This window comes from Halichoeres trimaculatus, unplaced genomic scaffold, assembly GCF_033239565.1.
Source record: "Halichoeres trimaculatus isolate MK-OKI-2021-1 unplaced genomic scaffold, fHalTri1.1 fHalTri1_scaffold_3, whole genome shotgun sequence".
Classification (NCBI taxonomy): Eukaryota; Metazoa; Chordata; class Actinopteri; order Labriformes; family Labridae; genus Halichoeres; species Halichoeres trimaculatus.
Genome location: NW_027437181.1, coordinates 17,231,282 through 17,246,643, shown reverse-complemented (window position 1 = coordinate 17,246,643; position 15,362 = coordinate 17,231,282). Strand labels below are relative to the sequence as shown.

The following is a 15,362-nucleotide window of genomic DNA, read 5'->3' as shown; positions in this document are numbered from 1 at the left end:
AAGACTGGTAATGTTTTGGGTAAAAGGCAAAAAATGATTATATATAATTACTGAAGTTAACATTTATTTAAACTATAAAATATTTAAATGTTTACCAGCAGTTTGGTAAAAACTATGTTTCAGAATGTGCAGAAATTAATATTCAATAGTATTATTCTTTACACTGTAGACTGGTAATTCAGCAAAAAACAAAGAAAGTGCACCAGAGGTAACATTCCAGATCTAGTATCCAAGAGCGTCAATAAAAAAGAAAAGGGAAAAAGCTGTTTGCCTGGATCGGCACCATGGATCGGCTCCTTCCCACTGATACCAACCAAGCTTTGAGGGGCACCGATCCACCGATATCAGGTGTCGGTGTATCCCTAGTTATAAGAGGTGGTGGACTCCCCATGACAGAGGCCCGTGCAAAATCCTCCTTAATGTACGCATACTCATCATGATATCATCCATGTTGCTAAATAACAAATCTATTCTCTCTGTTCCTGTCATGTTTCATTACGTCAGCAACTGTGAGTGTACAGTACAGAAGCCAAATTAAATAAAGACTACTTTGCTGAGCAGTAGGCCCCACTGTATGATATTTTGGATCATGCATGTAATGACAAACACACATGAGCAAAGTCATATTTATCGCATAAAGAATTCAAATCTGCTTTTGTTTTCTGGGATATTGAGCTCAGATAAAATGGTAAGCCCTTTTTCCCCCCTAACAAAACCCTCTGTGTTTAGACAGTGTGAACACGCATGTAAACACAACCTGTGAGAACAGACATGGCTGTCCTGTGTGCCGAACTCCATGTTGAATCTCTCCTAACAGACGAATCCTCCTGTGTCCTGATGTTGGCATTACCACTTGTGTATGAATGCATGCAAATTAAATAAGCACTGCCAAATCTGAAATGCGTGCCAGCCAAAACAGATTTGAGAAAAGCCACCTGGTTAGGGACTTAAAGGATTTCCAAATTTACACGACAGTTGTAATAGCAGCCTAGGAAGAAAGAGACATGATGGCGTGAAACAGAAACAGTTGGGCAACACCAGAACAGGCGTTATATGTAGAGCACGGCAGGTTAACAAAGGGGAGGTCAAAGGGTATCAGTCCCCAAGGGATGCAGTTACCCATAGTTACCAATCTTTACCCTCAGCTCTGGGGAATCAGGCAAGGCGGGGTTGGCTCTCTGCCGAGGATGCTGGGAAATAATATTGAGGAAAGAAGGGGGAGTCAGGGAGGTGAAGCAGCTGGTGGGGGAAGGGAGGAGCAAAGAGGGCTGGAAGGGAGGGAGGATGGAGCTGTTGTTAAAGCACAAACCAGTGCTATTGTATACTTCATCCCAGACCGGGACCTCAGGTAAGGGAAAGAGTCACTTTTTCATCAATGTTTACTAGCTGGGTTCAAGAGTTGGTTGTGGAAGTGTTTATATGATAAACAAAATCATTTCCTTGACGATTTGTCACTATATTTCATCAGGTGTGCAAAACATGTGAGCACATGGATTTGTGTGTATCAACAAATCTGTATTGAGCAGTTTTCTCCATGAGAAATGCTACCAAAACATTCATTTGCAATGTGACAGCAAGAGCCTTAAAGCTTTGTGTGCCCATGCAATCTTGACTTCTCCATCTTTAAAACCACCAACTCTATTCATGTATTTGTGTGTGGGCTCCTTTTGTACTCACGTCATTGTGTTTTATATGTGTAGTGCCCAGCCATACAGCACTAATTAACATGTGTAATCGCTGGTGATGGAAAATCTCATTATGTTGAAGGAAAATGGGGGAAAGCAGCAACAACATACCCCTCAGAGGGCAGTTGTTAATGGCAACTGGAAGGCACAACAGAGTTAGGAAGGCAACAAAAGGGATGATGGGGCACAGAGAATGCTCGAATACAGAACGTATGTTTTTTGAGCTGGTTGCAAAAATTTTGAGTGAATGTGTGCCGCTGAAATCTGTGATTTGGTTTCTATATGTTAGTGATTGCTTGCACTATTGGGCATTTTCTTGAAAAAGATTTACTTATTTAAACCATTGTCTCATATTTTTTTCAATTTCAGAGAAATTAGGGTTTTTTGTAAGGGTGAGGGTGCAGTAAAACTCAGCCAAGAACAGATATAAAGACTTAATATCTGCTTTTAGTGTAAATTTAGCCAATGATAGAATTCAATCTAGATATTAGTTTTAGCTGTTGAATGACTCGCTGGAGTGAAAGTATAAAATGTTGTGACCACATCCTGGTTCAATTTTTCACATATCAATAAGGTTTAAATTTTGGTTTGTAGTCCTCTTAAACCAGTTCTTTGACTCTGTTGTCTCTTAACCTCTTAACATGTCGTAGTGGACTTTATTATCTCCCAGTTTGACCAATGTTAGCCAGCAAGCTGCTGAACAGTTGATACAAGTCTTGACTGACATCTGCAAACCCAGTGGCGTCATGGCACGCGAGTGAAGATGACCTTGATTTAACTATTGATTCTTCTCTGACAGCGGCCTGTTTGGTTCATCATGTGAAGGCAGAATCCCCAGACAATGCTCTGCTCTTTGTGCCTATTATCATGAAGCTTAGCTTAAGGAATAAATTGAACCCACCGGTCTGTATTAAGTGAAAATTGTGCTTAGGAAACACGAAAATGTTGCTCTGAGTGTGGGCAAAGTGAAACCAGTGCAATTGATTGGTTGGTCTGTCACTGAAACTGTTGCAGCTTAATGCAAAGTGCAGGGAATGAAAGAGACTGATAAATACCTGGTGATTTTTTAATATCTTCCATGAGGATGTGGCTGTTTGTAAATAAGTCATTTTTATGAAGGGTGGTGTTGGTCTTCTTTACTTGCTTAAACATAAAACCTCAGTTGTCTTAAAAGGTCAAAGCTTAACACCTTCCCCTTGATTTTTGAAATGTTATTTTTGTTGTAATTTGCACAAGGAAATTTAAAGTTGTATTTCATTTTTTAACGTGGTGCCCCCTGTGTCTCTGTCTCTGTTTCCTAGGGTCAAACCAGTAATGATGCATGGCCTGTAAGCAGCCAATCATGGCTCACAGGAAGAGGCCGGGGTCCAGCGGGGGGAACAGTTTGGCTGCTCCTGGCCTTGTCTCCTGTCCCAACCCTCATCCCATAGAGTCATGTGAACCCAAAGCCCTTCCCCCTCGGCGCCCAGTCCGCTACCCCAAAGAGTCACATAATCAGAAGCCCCTTCCTCGTTCCTGTAAGCCACAGTACACTGCTCCAAAGTCTCAAGACGTGGGTCGTAACCACCCAGTAGCAGAGGTAGAGTCAGAAGTGGACATGAAGCGGTACAGCAACCAAGCAGACGCAGAACTGGAAGACGAGCGACCAGCAACTCCTTCCACGCCAGAACCTGAGCACCACCAAGATGTACATGTTGGGGTGGACTTCCATGGTGGAGCTGACAGCTTGGACGATGACTCCAGCTCTGACTACATCAATAACTCTTCAGATGACGAAGATTATGATGACGGTAACTATAATATGAATCATTGATAAAACCTTTACACTGATGACAGATATTAGTTTGATCTTCTCATTATTATCCATTCTTCCGCACCGCTATTTTCAGATGTTTAAGTGAACAAAAAGACTGCATTTGAATTTCAAGTAGTGGTTTACTTTTTTAGCTGTAAGCACTGGGAGGCAGAACAAAACAAAACACAGACACAAAGAGAAGCTGTCTAAAGCAGTAGTTTTTCATTCAGATGAAGTCCTGAATATCTGTTGCCTGAATCACTCTTTTAGTGTGAATTCGAGCAGGGATGCAATTTGGCAAACTATCCCTTTGTATTAAAACACCTTTACCTTTTCTTTGTAGCATTAACATAGCTGATTTGGAATAATGTAGTTAGCAAGCTGTACACATCAGACACAACAATAACATTAATTATTGGAGGCAAACCTTTGATTGAACCCAGAATTAAGTCATTTGATCACCTTTTCTATTAAATACCAGTGAATGTCTGGTAATGAAGTACCTGTTGTGATTGTCATACAGGGCCCTTGCATTAATAATCTTGTCTCTTTGTGCTCATAAATCCCATCAGGGCTGGCAGAGGAGGATGAAGGTACAACTTACTACATCCGCTACTGCCCAGAGGACGACAGCTACATGGAAGGAATGGACTGCAGCAGCCAGGGAGACTGTGACCACGCACACAGCCACGGCCAGAGCGACCACAATAACTCCACGCAGCAAAGCGGAGCGCGCACCGATGAAGGCCAAGAGGCTGAGGAAGGATGGGCTGAGGAGGGAGGGGTAGAGGGAGAGGCAAGAGAGGAAGAATGGGTGGAAGATGAGGAAGGAGAGGAGGCAGGGAGGGAAGAGTGGAGAGAGGAGGCGGGGAGGGAGGAATGGCGAGAAGAGGAGGGAGGGGTGAGGGAGGAGTGGCGAGAAGAGGAGGGAGAGGTTAGGGAGGAGTGGCGAGAAGAGGATGAAGAGGCGAGGGAAGAGTGGAGAGAGGAGGATGAAGAGGCGAGGGAAGAGTGGAGAGAGGAGGAGGAAGAGGTGAGAGAGGAGTGGAGAGAGGAGGAAGGAGAGGAGGTGAGGGAGGAGTGGAGAGAAGAGGAGGGAGAGGTGAGGGAGGAATGGAGAGAAGAGGAGGAGGTGAGGGAGGAATGGAGGGAGGAGGAGGAGGAGGAAGAGGTGAGGGAGGAATGGAGAGAAGGAGATGAGGAGGCCAGAGAGGAGTGGAAAGAGGAAGATCAGGTGAGGCAGGAGCAGTGGGCGGGGCGTGAGAGGCACAGGGTGGAGGAGTGGGCGGAGGGAGAAGGAGAGGTCCGCTGTGAGGTGGTGGAACAGGATCCAGATGAACAGATATACAATGGAAGACCTGAACCCATTCTGGACCACTATCAGCATCATCACCACCACCCTCCTCCACTGCAAGACACCCGAGAGGATGAGGAAGAAGAGGATGAAAGTGAAGACTACTGCCCTAATGAGGAGGAAGATGAGGAAGGTGATGAGGAGGAAAGACATGGAAGGGCCTACACTGGAGACTACTATGCACCAGAGGACAATGGGAACTCAGTGCGAGTCTCTCCATACCGTAGCCGGAAGGTGCTGGTAGTCGAGGGGGAGACAGGGGAGGAGGCGGAGGAGGACATTGACCAAATAGTTGCAGAGATCAAGATGAGTATGAGCATGGGGAGTCTCAGCAGTGGCACTGACCAAAGCCCGGAGGAGCTGGCACAGGACCCCACCCCAAGCGATTACTCTCACCCCAAACCTGACCCAGCTCCTTACCCACCCGTCCACCATCGCCATGACAGTAGGCCCAAGTCCCTGAACCTGCCCTCCATGCATCACAACAACCCAGAGCTTCAGAGGGGCATCAAGGCACATCCACGCTCCCCTGAAGACAGGCAGAGATGGTCACAGGAACAGGTGAGCTGACATTAAATCTTTGAATTTGATCCGTAGCTTTTGCCCAAAGAGAGAACTCAACAAGTAGATTCAAGGTGTTATAGATTTGATGGTTGATTTGAACCAAATCCAAATATGAAACATATATAACTAGAAAAGCACTCAGAGATGGCAGATCTCCGTCATTTTTGTTTCACGCAACACTTTAGTCCTACTTTAATGTTATACTCCCTTTCAGCAGACTGTCTGCTACAATTTGTCGTTAGTTGCAGGTTTGTAAGATAATTTGTCACCTGACAGTGCATGATGAAATGATGCTCTTAGTATCCATAATATTGGCAGGATCTGGATTGTACTTTTACATCTGTCAGGAATTATGGTGAACTTGTCTTGTATTGTTTTGCAAAGCTATCCGACTATTTGTCAAGGAGTTATATACACATATGGTGAAAATGGCCCTTTCTCACAATGATACAGAATCCTTTTAAATAATCCTGGATCCGGACGGTGATCTGGATCACCTCCAAAATTTAAGCCGTTCTTCCTTTTCCCATTTTGAACATTTCCTAAGAATTTCATCCAGATCTGTTTGTTACTTTTTGAGTTATGTTGTTCACAGAAAAACAAATAGACAAACTCTTCCAAAAACACAACCTCCTTGGTGGAGATAATTAACATTTTAAATGACAAAGACTTTAACTGCCAATGTATGTAACTGACACCTTTACAGCGAAACAATCACAGCAGCATCATTTCAGATGCTTGAGCTTGTGTATTTCACAGGCCTGAACAACAGACTGATTTATGAGTTCCAACACTGTAGTTTTGAATACTCAATTGGTAATCTTGAAACATCAGTAACTTGTAAGATTCTCACTAATAGTTACTTCCTCTAGTTGTCAGATCATTTACACTCAGTGGTCACAAAGCTGGATGCTATCTTTTAAGGAAGGAGGAAAAAGAAAGACGAAAGGGGGTGAGCACCAAAATTAGGGAGAGAGCAGCAATATTGCACGTGAAATGCTTTACTTATTAAAACGACGGACTGTCAGTTTGGTAGTTCTTTGAGCATAAAACCAGACAGTGATTCAGAAAAACAACAGAATATGATTGGAGTTCTGCTATGGTGGAGCAGGGCAGGTTGAGGCTGAACAAACAGAAAACCTGGGATGAGATTTGATCCTGAGAGTCAGAATGAAACCAAAAGTTAGCAAAGTTCAAAACACAACTTCAAAATCCAACATCCCTCTACACAAAATTGCTTGACCATGGTAAAGTACTGCATGAAGCATTTAAGACACTGGTGGAGAGTGGTTGTGAAGCTGGGGTATGTATACTGCAGAAGTCAGAATAGAACAGAATAGAATAGAATAGAAGAGAGTAGAATAAAAAAACTTTGTTTTTCCCCGAAGGGAAATTCAGGAGGAGTCACAGCAGCAATCGAGAAAACAAAAGTAAGACAGTGCAAAAAGGTCCATAGGAAAATAGATGGTGACAGCTTGTCCATCATTCTCCAGTTCAGCCAGCCTCCACCTCCACAGGGTCTAGGACTGAGCTTCTTCATCAGTCTGTTCAGTCTCTCTCCTGGATCCTGTCTGCTCACAGCCGGTGAAGTTCTCCGAATGTGGCGTTAATGTCCAGTGTTAGCTCCGTTAATCATGTCTGTGAAGAGCATGATGCCCTCTGGTATTCCTTCTGTTGCTGGGTTAGCACAGCTAGCGTGTCCATCTTATTGGAGATAGATCTTACGTTCCCAATAACGATGGATGGAAGGACAGGTCCATGTCGTCACTTCTTAGCTCACATCTGAGAACCAGCATGTCGTCCTTACCTCCTTCTTCTCAATTTGTGGGAAATCATCAGGCCTTGCACCAGTTAGCATTGACATGCTACAGCTGATTTCACATGTAAACAATGCGGCCATGGTTACATGTAGGATCTCCAGACAAACACAGGAGCAAAAATAGTAGAAATATCACTGAAGACAAAACCAGTTTGATGTCCGTGACCAATAAATTAATCTTATATAATCTAAAACAATGATCCACTTCAAATGCAAAAATGACGAAAAAGAGACGGAAAAAAAACAGAAGAAACAACAGGCAGGCAACAGGCAGCCACAACCAACAGGGCGGCGCCTAGCAACAGAAAGGATGGATCTCAGGTGTGAAGTACATTTGTAGCTGGTGACTGAGGGAGTGTCACATGCTAACAGACCCAGACAGAGGAGCGCAGGTGATAAAAGACAAAATTAAAAATGTCCTTTGCCATTCATGTGTGCTTTTAAGTGCTTTGTCATTGAGTCGGCGAGCTCATCTGCATCAGCATTACCACCTTTAAAAATCATGAACTTTCCAATTCATTCCTTTTTATACTTTGAAATGTCAAAATGTTTTATTTCAAAAAGGCTTGTATAATTAATGAAGAAATGATAGATTAAGCACAGATAGAATTTTTTAATCAAAGATAACAGGGTTTTGTTCTTGTGAGAAACCAACCACATTCATGGCTTTGGTGCAAAAAGAACGAGAGAATAAGCAACAACTTTAGGTGCTGTTCATATTATTATCATATCTAGGAAAACAACACACAAAAAAAACATGATATGCACTTTTATTCCAATCAGGTGAAATGAGGTGGCTCATAGCGTTTCTATTTGTGGTCTTTTCCTTCTATTTTATCTTTTACTGACAGCATCAATAAAGTAATGCTAATCGCAGCCTTTGCAGCAAATGTTCTGCCCTTTCAGGTTATTTATTTATTTAGCTGCTTTATGACAGAGACTCCTGCCACTCTGTGATTTAAAAGCTTTGTGCTGAAGCTCAGAAGATGAGTTACACATTACATGTTGCTCCTCGCCTCCTAGAGATGAGCTGCAGCCTCTCCCCTCCCCTCCCCTCCCCCTCCCCCATGCTACCTTGAGATGTCCCCCTCCTCTCTCAGAACTGGATGAATGCACACAGGCACACACACATCCACACACACACAATGGAGACACATCAATAGAGCTGAACACACTCAAAGCTCCCCCATCTTCTAAAAGTCAGATGGTAAAAGGAGAACAGAGATGGTCTCCTGTGGGGAGCATGCTGATCACACCTGCCCCGCAGTGTCCACATGTGCTTCTACATTCACTGTGCAGAAGTGGGTCAGTCAGCACAGATTAAAATGGGAGAATACACAGCACACTGCAGATCTGGAAGAGTCCTTGTCTCACTCAGATGTTTCATCCTCTGATATCAAATGAAATGTTCTCTGTACAACACTTCAGCATGACCTCTGGATGAACCAGGACAACAAAGAATTTAATAAGAGCTTTGCGGCACAGCGTGAAGCTGAGAGATTATGATAAGAAAAGAGTTCTAAAACAGAAGGAGGTCATCCAAGCACTGTGTTGGTATGTTTTGTTTGAAGAAAGCTGAGCTTACTGCACAGTGTTGTGATCTTTTTCTCAGGCACAACAATTTCTTCATGTTTGATTATTTGTGATATATAATCACTAGGACCAATGTTGATCAAATTATTTGGACTGCATCTCCCATGATACTTCACGGTTTTTGTCAGATGTGTTGCTGTTAGTTTCTTTTTCATTAAAGTGTTTTTATAAATAAATCAGAAATGTTTGTTCCACTGGGAGCAACCATGTCCACAAAATATCTTAGTTTACAGATAAATGTCTTGTAGCTGTAACTCTAACTTGCAGTTGATCTTGAAAGAGATTAAAGGTGTGTAGTTGTGGATGAAAACTTTTCTTATGCAGTCTCATTATCTTTCAGGCAAAGGCATGTACATGGTTTTCCTGGAGTAACACTAAATCCTGTACATGAATGTAGCTTGTTTAACATTGCAGATTTGCATACCAGCCCAACAAACGACAACACAAATCTTATCTATTTAATGACTGTTTGCACGACTGAGTCAAGCAGTATCATGAATAGTAATCAGGACTTTATGTTCAGCTCCCTTCTGCAGAGGAGGCCACGAGTGCCATGTTTGTTTTAATTAATTTCTATTCCAGATGCACGACAACGCTATAGACTATTCCTCTAGTTTCACTTTTTTGTGCTGCACCAGGGGAGAGGAGGTTTTATTGGCTGAAGGATTTCATTTCATCCAGTTACACAATAGAATTTTAATGAGCAGTTGTGGACTGCAAGATGGATATCCAAGGGATAAATGTAATCCTCCCTCAGCGTGATTATATGCTGGATATACACTTTACAGGTACATATACGTGATATGAGATGAGACAAAGAAGGATCAGGCTGAAGGGCGAGTGAAAGAGAGAAATTAACCATATGCCACCTTACAGCATTTTAAACATGTGATCAGGACTCAGGACCCAGCTTTTTTTAACCAGATCCTCACTGAGATCACATACCACAACTTCTCCTGAAAATGTTTTGACAATATTTCTTCTTTATTGTTTTTTTATCCTGTTCTGATCTTTACCTACACTTACCTGTTCCTCTGTGTTGACCTGCCAGGTGAGCAATGGTGCAGAGCAACCCAGAAAACAACAGCGCTCTGACCTCAACGTTCCCCTGGAGAACAACAATGTACCAGAGGTACGATTTTCTGTCGCAGTGCTTCCTTGATCATCCTTAAGATCTGTTGCAAGGTCATTTCAGCTGTAGATAAAAAGTCTTTGTTTTTTATCTGTGTCTGTGTGTGTGTGTGTGTGTGACTGTGTGCATGTGTGTGTGTGTGTGTGTGAGTAAATTAGTAATTGTGTAATTACAACCCCAGCCCGTGTCCCCTGCTTACGGCATCCCGGTAATTGAGCTGTGTGTGTGCTTGCTGTTTTATGAGAGCCATTTTTCACTGAAATGTCTGCAGTGGATGCTTCCTGTGTAGGCTCTAACCCACGCCTCTCTGTCCTTGGGCGGAGTAAACTTTCTGAATGTGTTGCAAGCGGGTTAGAGAAGCCAATAGATCCAGTGGGATGAGTCTTTGAATCTAATGAATCACTCCACTATTCAGAGCTCTCTCTGTGGCCATCTTGTCTATAGCTTCCTCCTTCTTCTTTTTACATCCGCTCTTTGATACATCCCACAACAATACCAATGTGAAGAGTGGATGAGCAACACTTTGTACAGTCTTAACACCTTCTTTTGATGTGTCCTTGAGCAAGGTGCATATATATCTAGGGTTGCAAAAGTGTTATGATGTAACTACATGTGAATAATGGGAAGGACACTGCTTAAATGTTCTCACTGAAAGCACCACAGAGAATTTCTTTCCAGAGATAGTGTTTTTTTTGTTAGGCTCTGTGCCTTTAATTTTACTTGATGAAAGAAGCAGTATTGCCGGAAACAGAAATTTGCCGCAGACAGAAATGTCATAACAATCACGGCAGTTGCAATAGTGATTTCTCAAACTGCTTTCAAAACATGCCTTGTTGATTTAAAGCTTTGAGCCGCTCATACTGTTTGCAACGATCTGTCGTCTTGGCAGTTTGTGAAAAACCAACCACCAGCCAAAAAGCAGAAAGGCATCTTGTTGCACAGGGTGGGAGGGTTGACTTGCATGTTTGTGGAAGGTCAGAGAGGAATCACAATCTCTTGTTTTACAATCTTGGAAGAAAAAAACAATGACATTCAACCAGCTTTTTCCTAGAATATCACACTTAGAAGACAGGAATGACTGAGCATGATGTGGAGTGAACTCGAATTCTCCTTATTGATGTTGTTTTCTCTCAGGCTTCACTTAAACCAGCAGAGTTCAAAAAATGATGAAATAAAAATGAAATTTGTTGGGTTTGCCCACTGATTGCATGAGCTCAAAGGTTGTTTGAATGAAGCACATTTTAATTAATGCAGCAGATTTACGCCAGGTACCAGGTTTATTTAAAGCAGCTTAATTCGCTCTGAATCCACTTACACTCATTACCTGTGATTTCCTGTTTTTGTCTTCCAGCCAACAAAGAAGGTTGCATCCTTCCCGAGCTTTGTCGACGGTAAGTTAATCCTCCTGCACACCTGTTTGGAGTGGAATGAATGAAACCACTCCAAATGTTACTCTTCCCTCTGTCTGTCACATCAAAAGCCTAATATAACACTTCACCCGCCACTGGCCAGTTGATTGGTCTAATAATGTGTGAGGGGCTTAGCTCCCTGTCTGCTCCTTCAGATCATGACAGCACATTGTGTCCCTGAGTGGATGGCTGGGAGTGCACATCTCCATATCACAGACGCAGATTAATCCCAGCTCAGCCTCCCACCAGCTCTGCACCTCCATCAACTCACAGCCAGTGGCCATCTTAGCGCTCCATCCCACCCAGACAGCTATCTCAATCTACCAAGCTCCTGAATATCACTGCTTGGCTGCAATTCTCATCAATACAATACTCTCTCCGCTACAGACCTGACTCTTTCAGTCTAACTGCATTCTGCCTTCACAAAGCCTCCCTGTTAATCACCTTTTTCTCTGCGTTTCGCTCTCTGGCCCAGTCCCAGGACCCTGCGAGCCAGAAGACCTGATTGATGGAATTATCTTTGCTGCTAACTACCTGGGCTCTACTCAGCTGCTGTCTGAGAGGAACCCCTCCAAGAACATACGCATGATGCAGGCTCAGGAGGCAGTCAGCAGGGTCAAGGTAGTCAAAATCTCACCCACTCTCATCCTGAAGCACTGACTCACACATGAAAACACAAGCAAGCACACATACACAGCTGCACTTTCTTCCTCTGCTCTTTTATATTTTCCTCTGGGGGAGGTTAACAGATTGTTTACCTTACCTGACCAAAAATCCTGAAACCAAAAGTTAGTTTCCACCACAGGATCGTTGCAACTAAAAAGAACCTTTAAGGAAACTTGAGGAACAGTTCTTGCACTTTAACTATATTACCAGAGACTGATGAGAAAGAGTTTACATGGCTACATGTAATTAAGTGGTCAAAGACAGAAACCAGATCCGCTTAAAGTGGCAACAGCTTCATTCAAAAACACAGGAAATACTTGTTTTATACAAGGAAAGAGGAGGGCATTTCTTGTCAGTCTGCTGCATTTGAAAATAATGTTTTTCTCTCTGGTTTAAGAAAACGAAAGGAACAGGGAGAGAGCTGTGGTCGACAGATCTTCAAAAGGGTGAGAGTGGAAGCGGGAATGAAAGACCAAAGAGAATAAACAATACCAACAATACAAAGTTTAAAGGAAGGAAAAAAAATGAAAATCATCATAAAACGCTCAGCAGTTACTTTTGAAGACAGACAGTCTGCGACTTTCATTTTTCGTTCGGTTTGTTCCTCACACAAGCCTCCAACATCAAAGTAGAGCAGGATAAATGTGTTGTCGTCTCCTTGTTGGAATAGACTCCCCATCCAACCCCCTATTTCAGTTGTTTTTGGTCAGATTTGTTATATCTTTATGACTGTAGATGATATGGACTTTAAAAACATGTTTATGGTCCCTCTGACTGCTTCTCTGCTACTGTCATACTGTTTTTGTTTGCAACACTAATGTTGACACTGTTTTTTTAGCTGTAGCTTAAATAGATTTAATAATGAAATAGATACGGTGGCCCTGAGAGCTCACAGTGCTGCAGCTTAAGAAAACACATGCAAAAAGACAAAACCCAAGCAAATTAAGAAAACATCTTCATCAATTTGCCAACAAGTGCGCAGCATTTACAAAATACTCTGCAAAGACCACAACACTCTAGAAAACTCTGTAAATACACCGCAACACAACAGAAGTGTTTCCAGTGGACACTTAAAAGTGATGCATATGTCCCACAGATTTTCAGTCACAGCTCTATTATGGTTTTCTTTCTGCCAGTTGTGTGGGAAAATGAGATAAAAGTAAGTGTTTTTGATTTTTTTAACATTGTGATTGTATGATTTAGATATAAGCCTATCACTGTGACTGAAAATCTGCGTCTACAACAAGCATGTCTGGACATGTCCTACGAAAACACTTCTGTTGTGTTGTGGTCTTTGCAGTGCGTTTTATAAATGTTGCACACGTGTTGTCAAATTGATGAAGATGCTTTCTCAAATGTTGAAATATCTCTCAGCTGATTATTAACATCTCTGTGATAGGCTTTTGTAGTAAGCTCAGTTTACCTTGTTGTATGGATGAACACTTTACAGAGTTTTTAAGAGCTCTGAGGTTTTGTGTTTGGTGGTGTTACTCTACAAATGGGGAAATACCTTAATCATTGGAGAGGCCCTAAGGATATATTTAAATTGTGGTTCTCCTAAACCTTATTCAGACTCTAAAAGGTGTTGTAAGGTTTTTGTTCACTCCCCAGGTATTTAGAGCTGTTGATTTGCTGTCCCGCTCTGAAAGACCATTTCATACGATGCCAGTTCTCTCTTCTCCTCAGAGGTGACAGCGTTATATAATGGTCTTCTAATTTGAGCTTGGACAGCATTGATTTTCTGTCCTGCAGGCAATATTTCCAGCAGCTAATCATAGTTATTAAAGCATATTTAAATGTTTTTTCATCCGATTTTTTTTCATCCATTCCAGACAAACAAGTGGAGGTCTATAATTCTGCATATTGTTTTAATGGCTAACCATTCATACACAACAGTTATTATCATTTTTTATTAGTTTTCAGTATGGTCCACTTTGCTCATTATGAAATTTACATGGATAATGGGGCTGCCTGTGTCTAAAACAGGACTTTATGGCCAAGTGTATTCAGCATAAGTGGTCTTTTAGGGCAGATAGAACTTAGCCAGAGTGGACTGTGGAGCATGTGTTTGAAACACAGCTGCTGTGATAATGGGTCCGCTGGCATGTGAACCTTATATTTCTCTTGATGACACTTGCACCCTGCTGTTCTTTATGCTGCTGTGATAATGATGATATTCTGATGCAGTTTCTGAAAAGAACTGTGGATTGGTACCAACATGAAGAAGTGAACAACTCATATGAATTGGGATTAGCTTGATTGATGTGTTCATCACTGTTACTCCTCCTAAAGTGCTTGTGACCAGCAACTTCTCACCTTTTCTATATTTCAGCAGAGGTCGGACTTGAAGATTTCCCCTCTGTCTGTGAAATAAGACTTGTTTGATCAAAGCAGATTGTTTCGTAATGTGGTGACATAATGCAGTGCTGATGTTTCAGAGCACAGTTGCTGCACATACACCAGTCTCTTTTATCTCCCTCCCATGTGGACACAAGGCTTGGCTGTATTTCTAAATATTAAATGACCTCCCGTGCGGTATTCTACTTTTAGAAAGCTGGAGCTTCAGGAAAGTAGAGAAAGAGGGATGGAGGAACTTTCTGTGCAGGAGCAGGGTTTTATTGATCTGATTCTAAGTGCATAAAATCAGCAAACAAAAGAACAGCATGAACAGAAAATGGCAGACAGTCTTATTCAACTGAAATATTGGCTTTAATAATAATTGGCTTTTTTAAAGTGCTTACATTGTGTTTAAATTTGGCTTGTCACTAAGTTTGGTTCATAAATTGACTTTATATGGGATCTGAAATCTCTTTGAATTAAAGATCAATGGTCTTTGTCCAGAAAAAAAGTCATAAATGTGTTGTTAAAAAGGTCCTAGGATGGCTTGATGATGACCAGAAATCGTTCCATAGTAATGCAAGAAATGTAAAAGCCATAAATGAAAGCATCATAATAATTAGGAGGGAATATTTTATCAGTGTATACAATACAAAAACTTTGGCATAGACCAAAACATTGCTCATTATTTCCTTAATTTAAGCAATGGACAATGAACTTCAGCCTTTTCAGTTTTTTTTTTAATGTTGAGAGGTATGTCTCCTAAAAAAAAATATATATATATATATATTCATTTGGAAAGCTACTAATTTGTTCCTTTAAACCATTAAAAACTGTCAAATCAAATCAAACAGATTAGACTCAACGTTTGGTTCCAGCTGATCATGAGGGTGTTTTACATAAAACAACATCAAACAACACACTGGAACTGTGAGTCCTGAATGAACCACCAATGTGTCAGAACATTTAGCAAAAGCCAGTGACGCAAAAGATATATATTCAGCCACA

At 41.8% G+C, this 15,362-nt stretch overlaps 1 protein-coding gene across 3 annotated transcripts in view; it reads left to right on the top strand.

Moving 5' to 3' along the window:
* The window catches only part of apba2b (amyloid beta (A4) precursor protein-binding, family A, member 2b), a 63,667-nt gene that overhangs the window by 32,414 nt on the left and 15,891 nt on the right, over positions 1-15,362 (top strand). For all 3 annotated transcript variants that reach the window (XM_074665570.1, XM_074665571.1, XM_074665569.1), the window contains 5 exons: positions 2,987-3,475; positions 4,053-5,395; positions 9,862-9,942; positions 11,294-11,333; positions 11,827-11,972. In XM_074665570.1, the coding sequence (XP_074521671.1) occupies positions 3,007-3,475; positions 4,053-5,395; positions 9,862-9,942; positions 11,294-11,333; positions 11,827-11,972 (2,079 nt within the window). In that variant the 5' untranslated portion in view covers positions 2,987-3,006. The remainder of the gene's footprint in view (positions 1-2,986; positions 3,476-4,052; positions 5,396-9,861; positions 9,943-11,293; positions 11,334-11,826; positions 11,973-15,362) is intronic.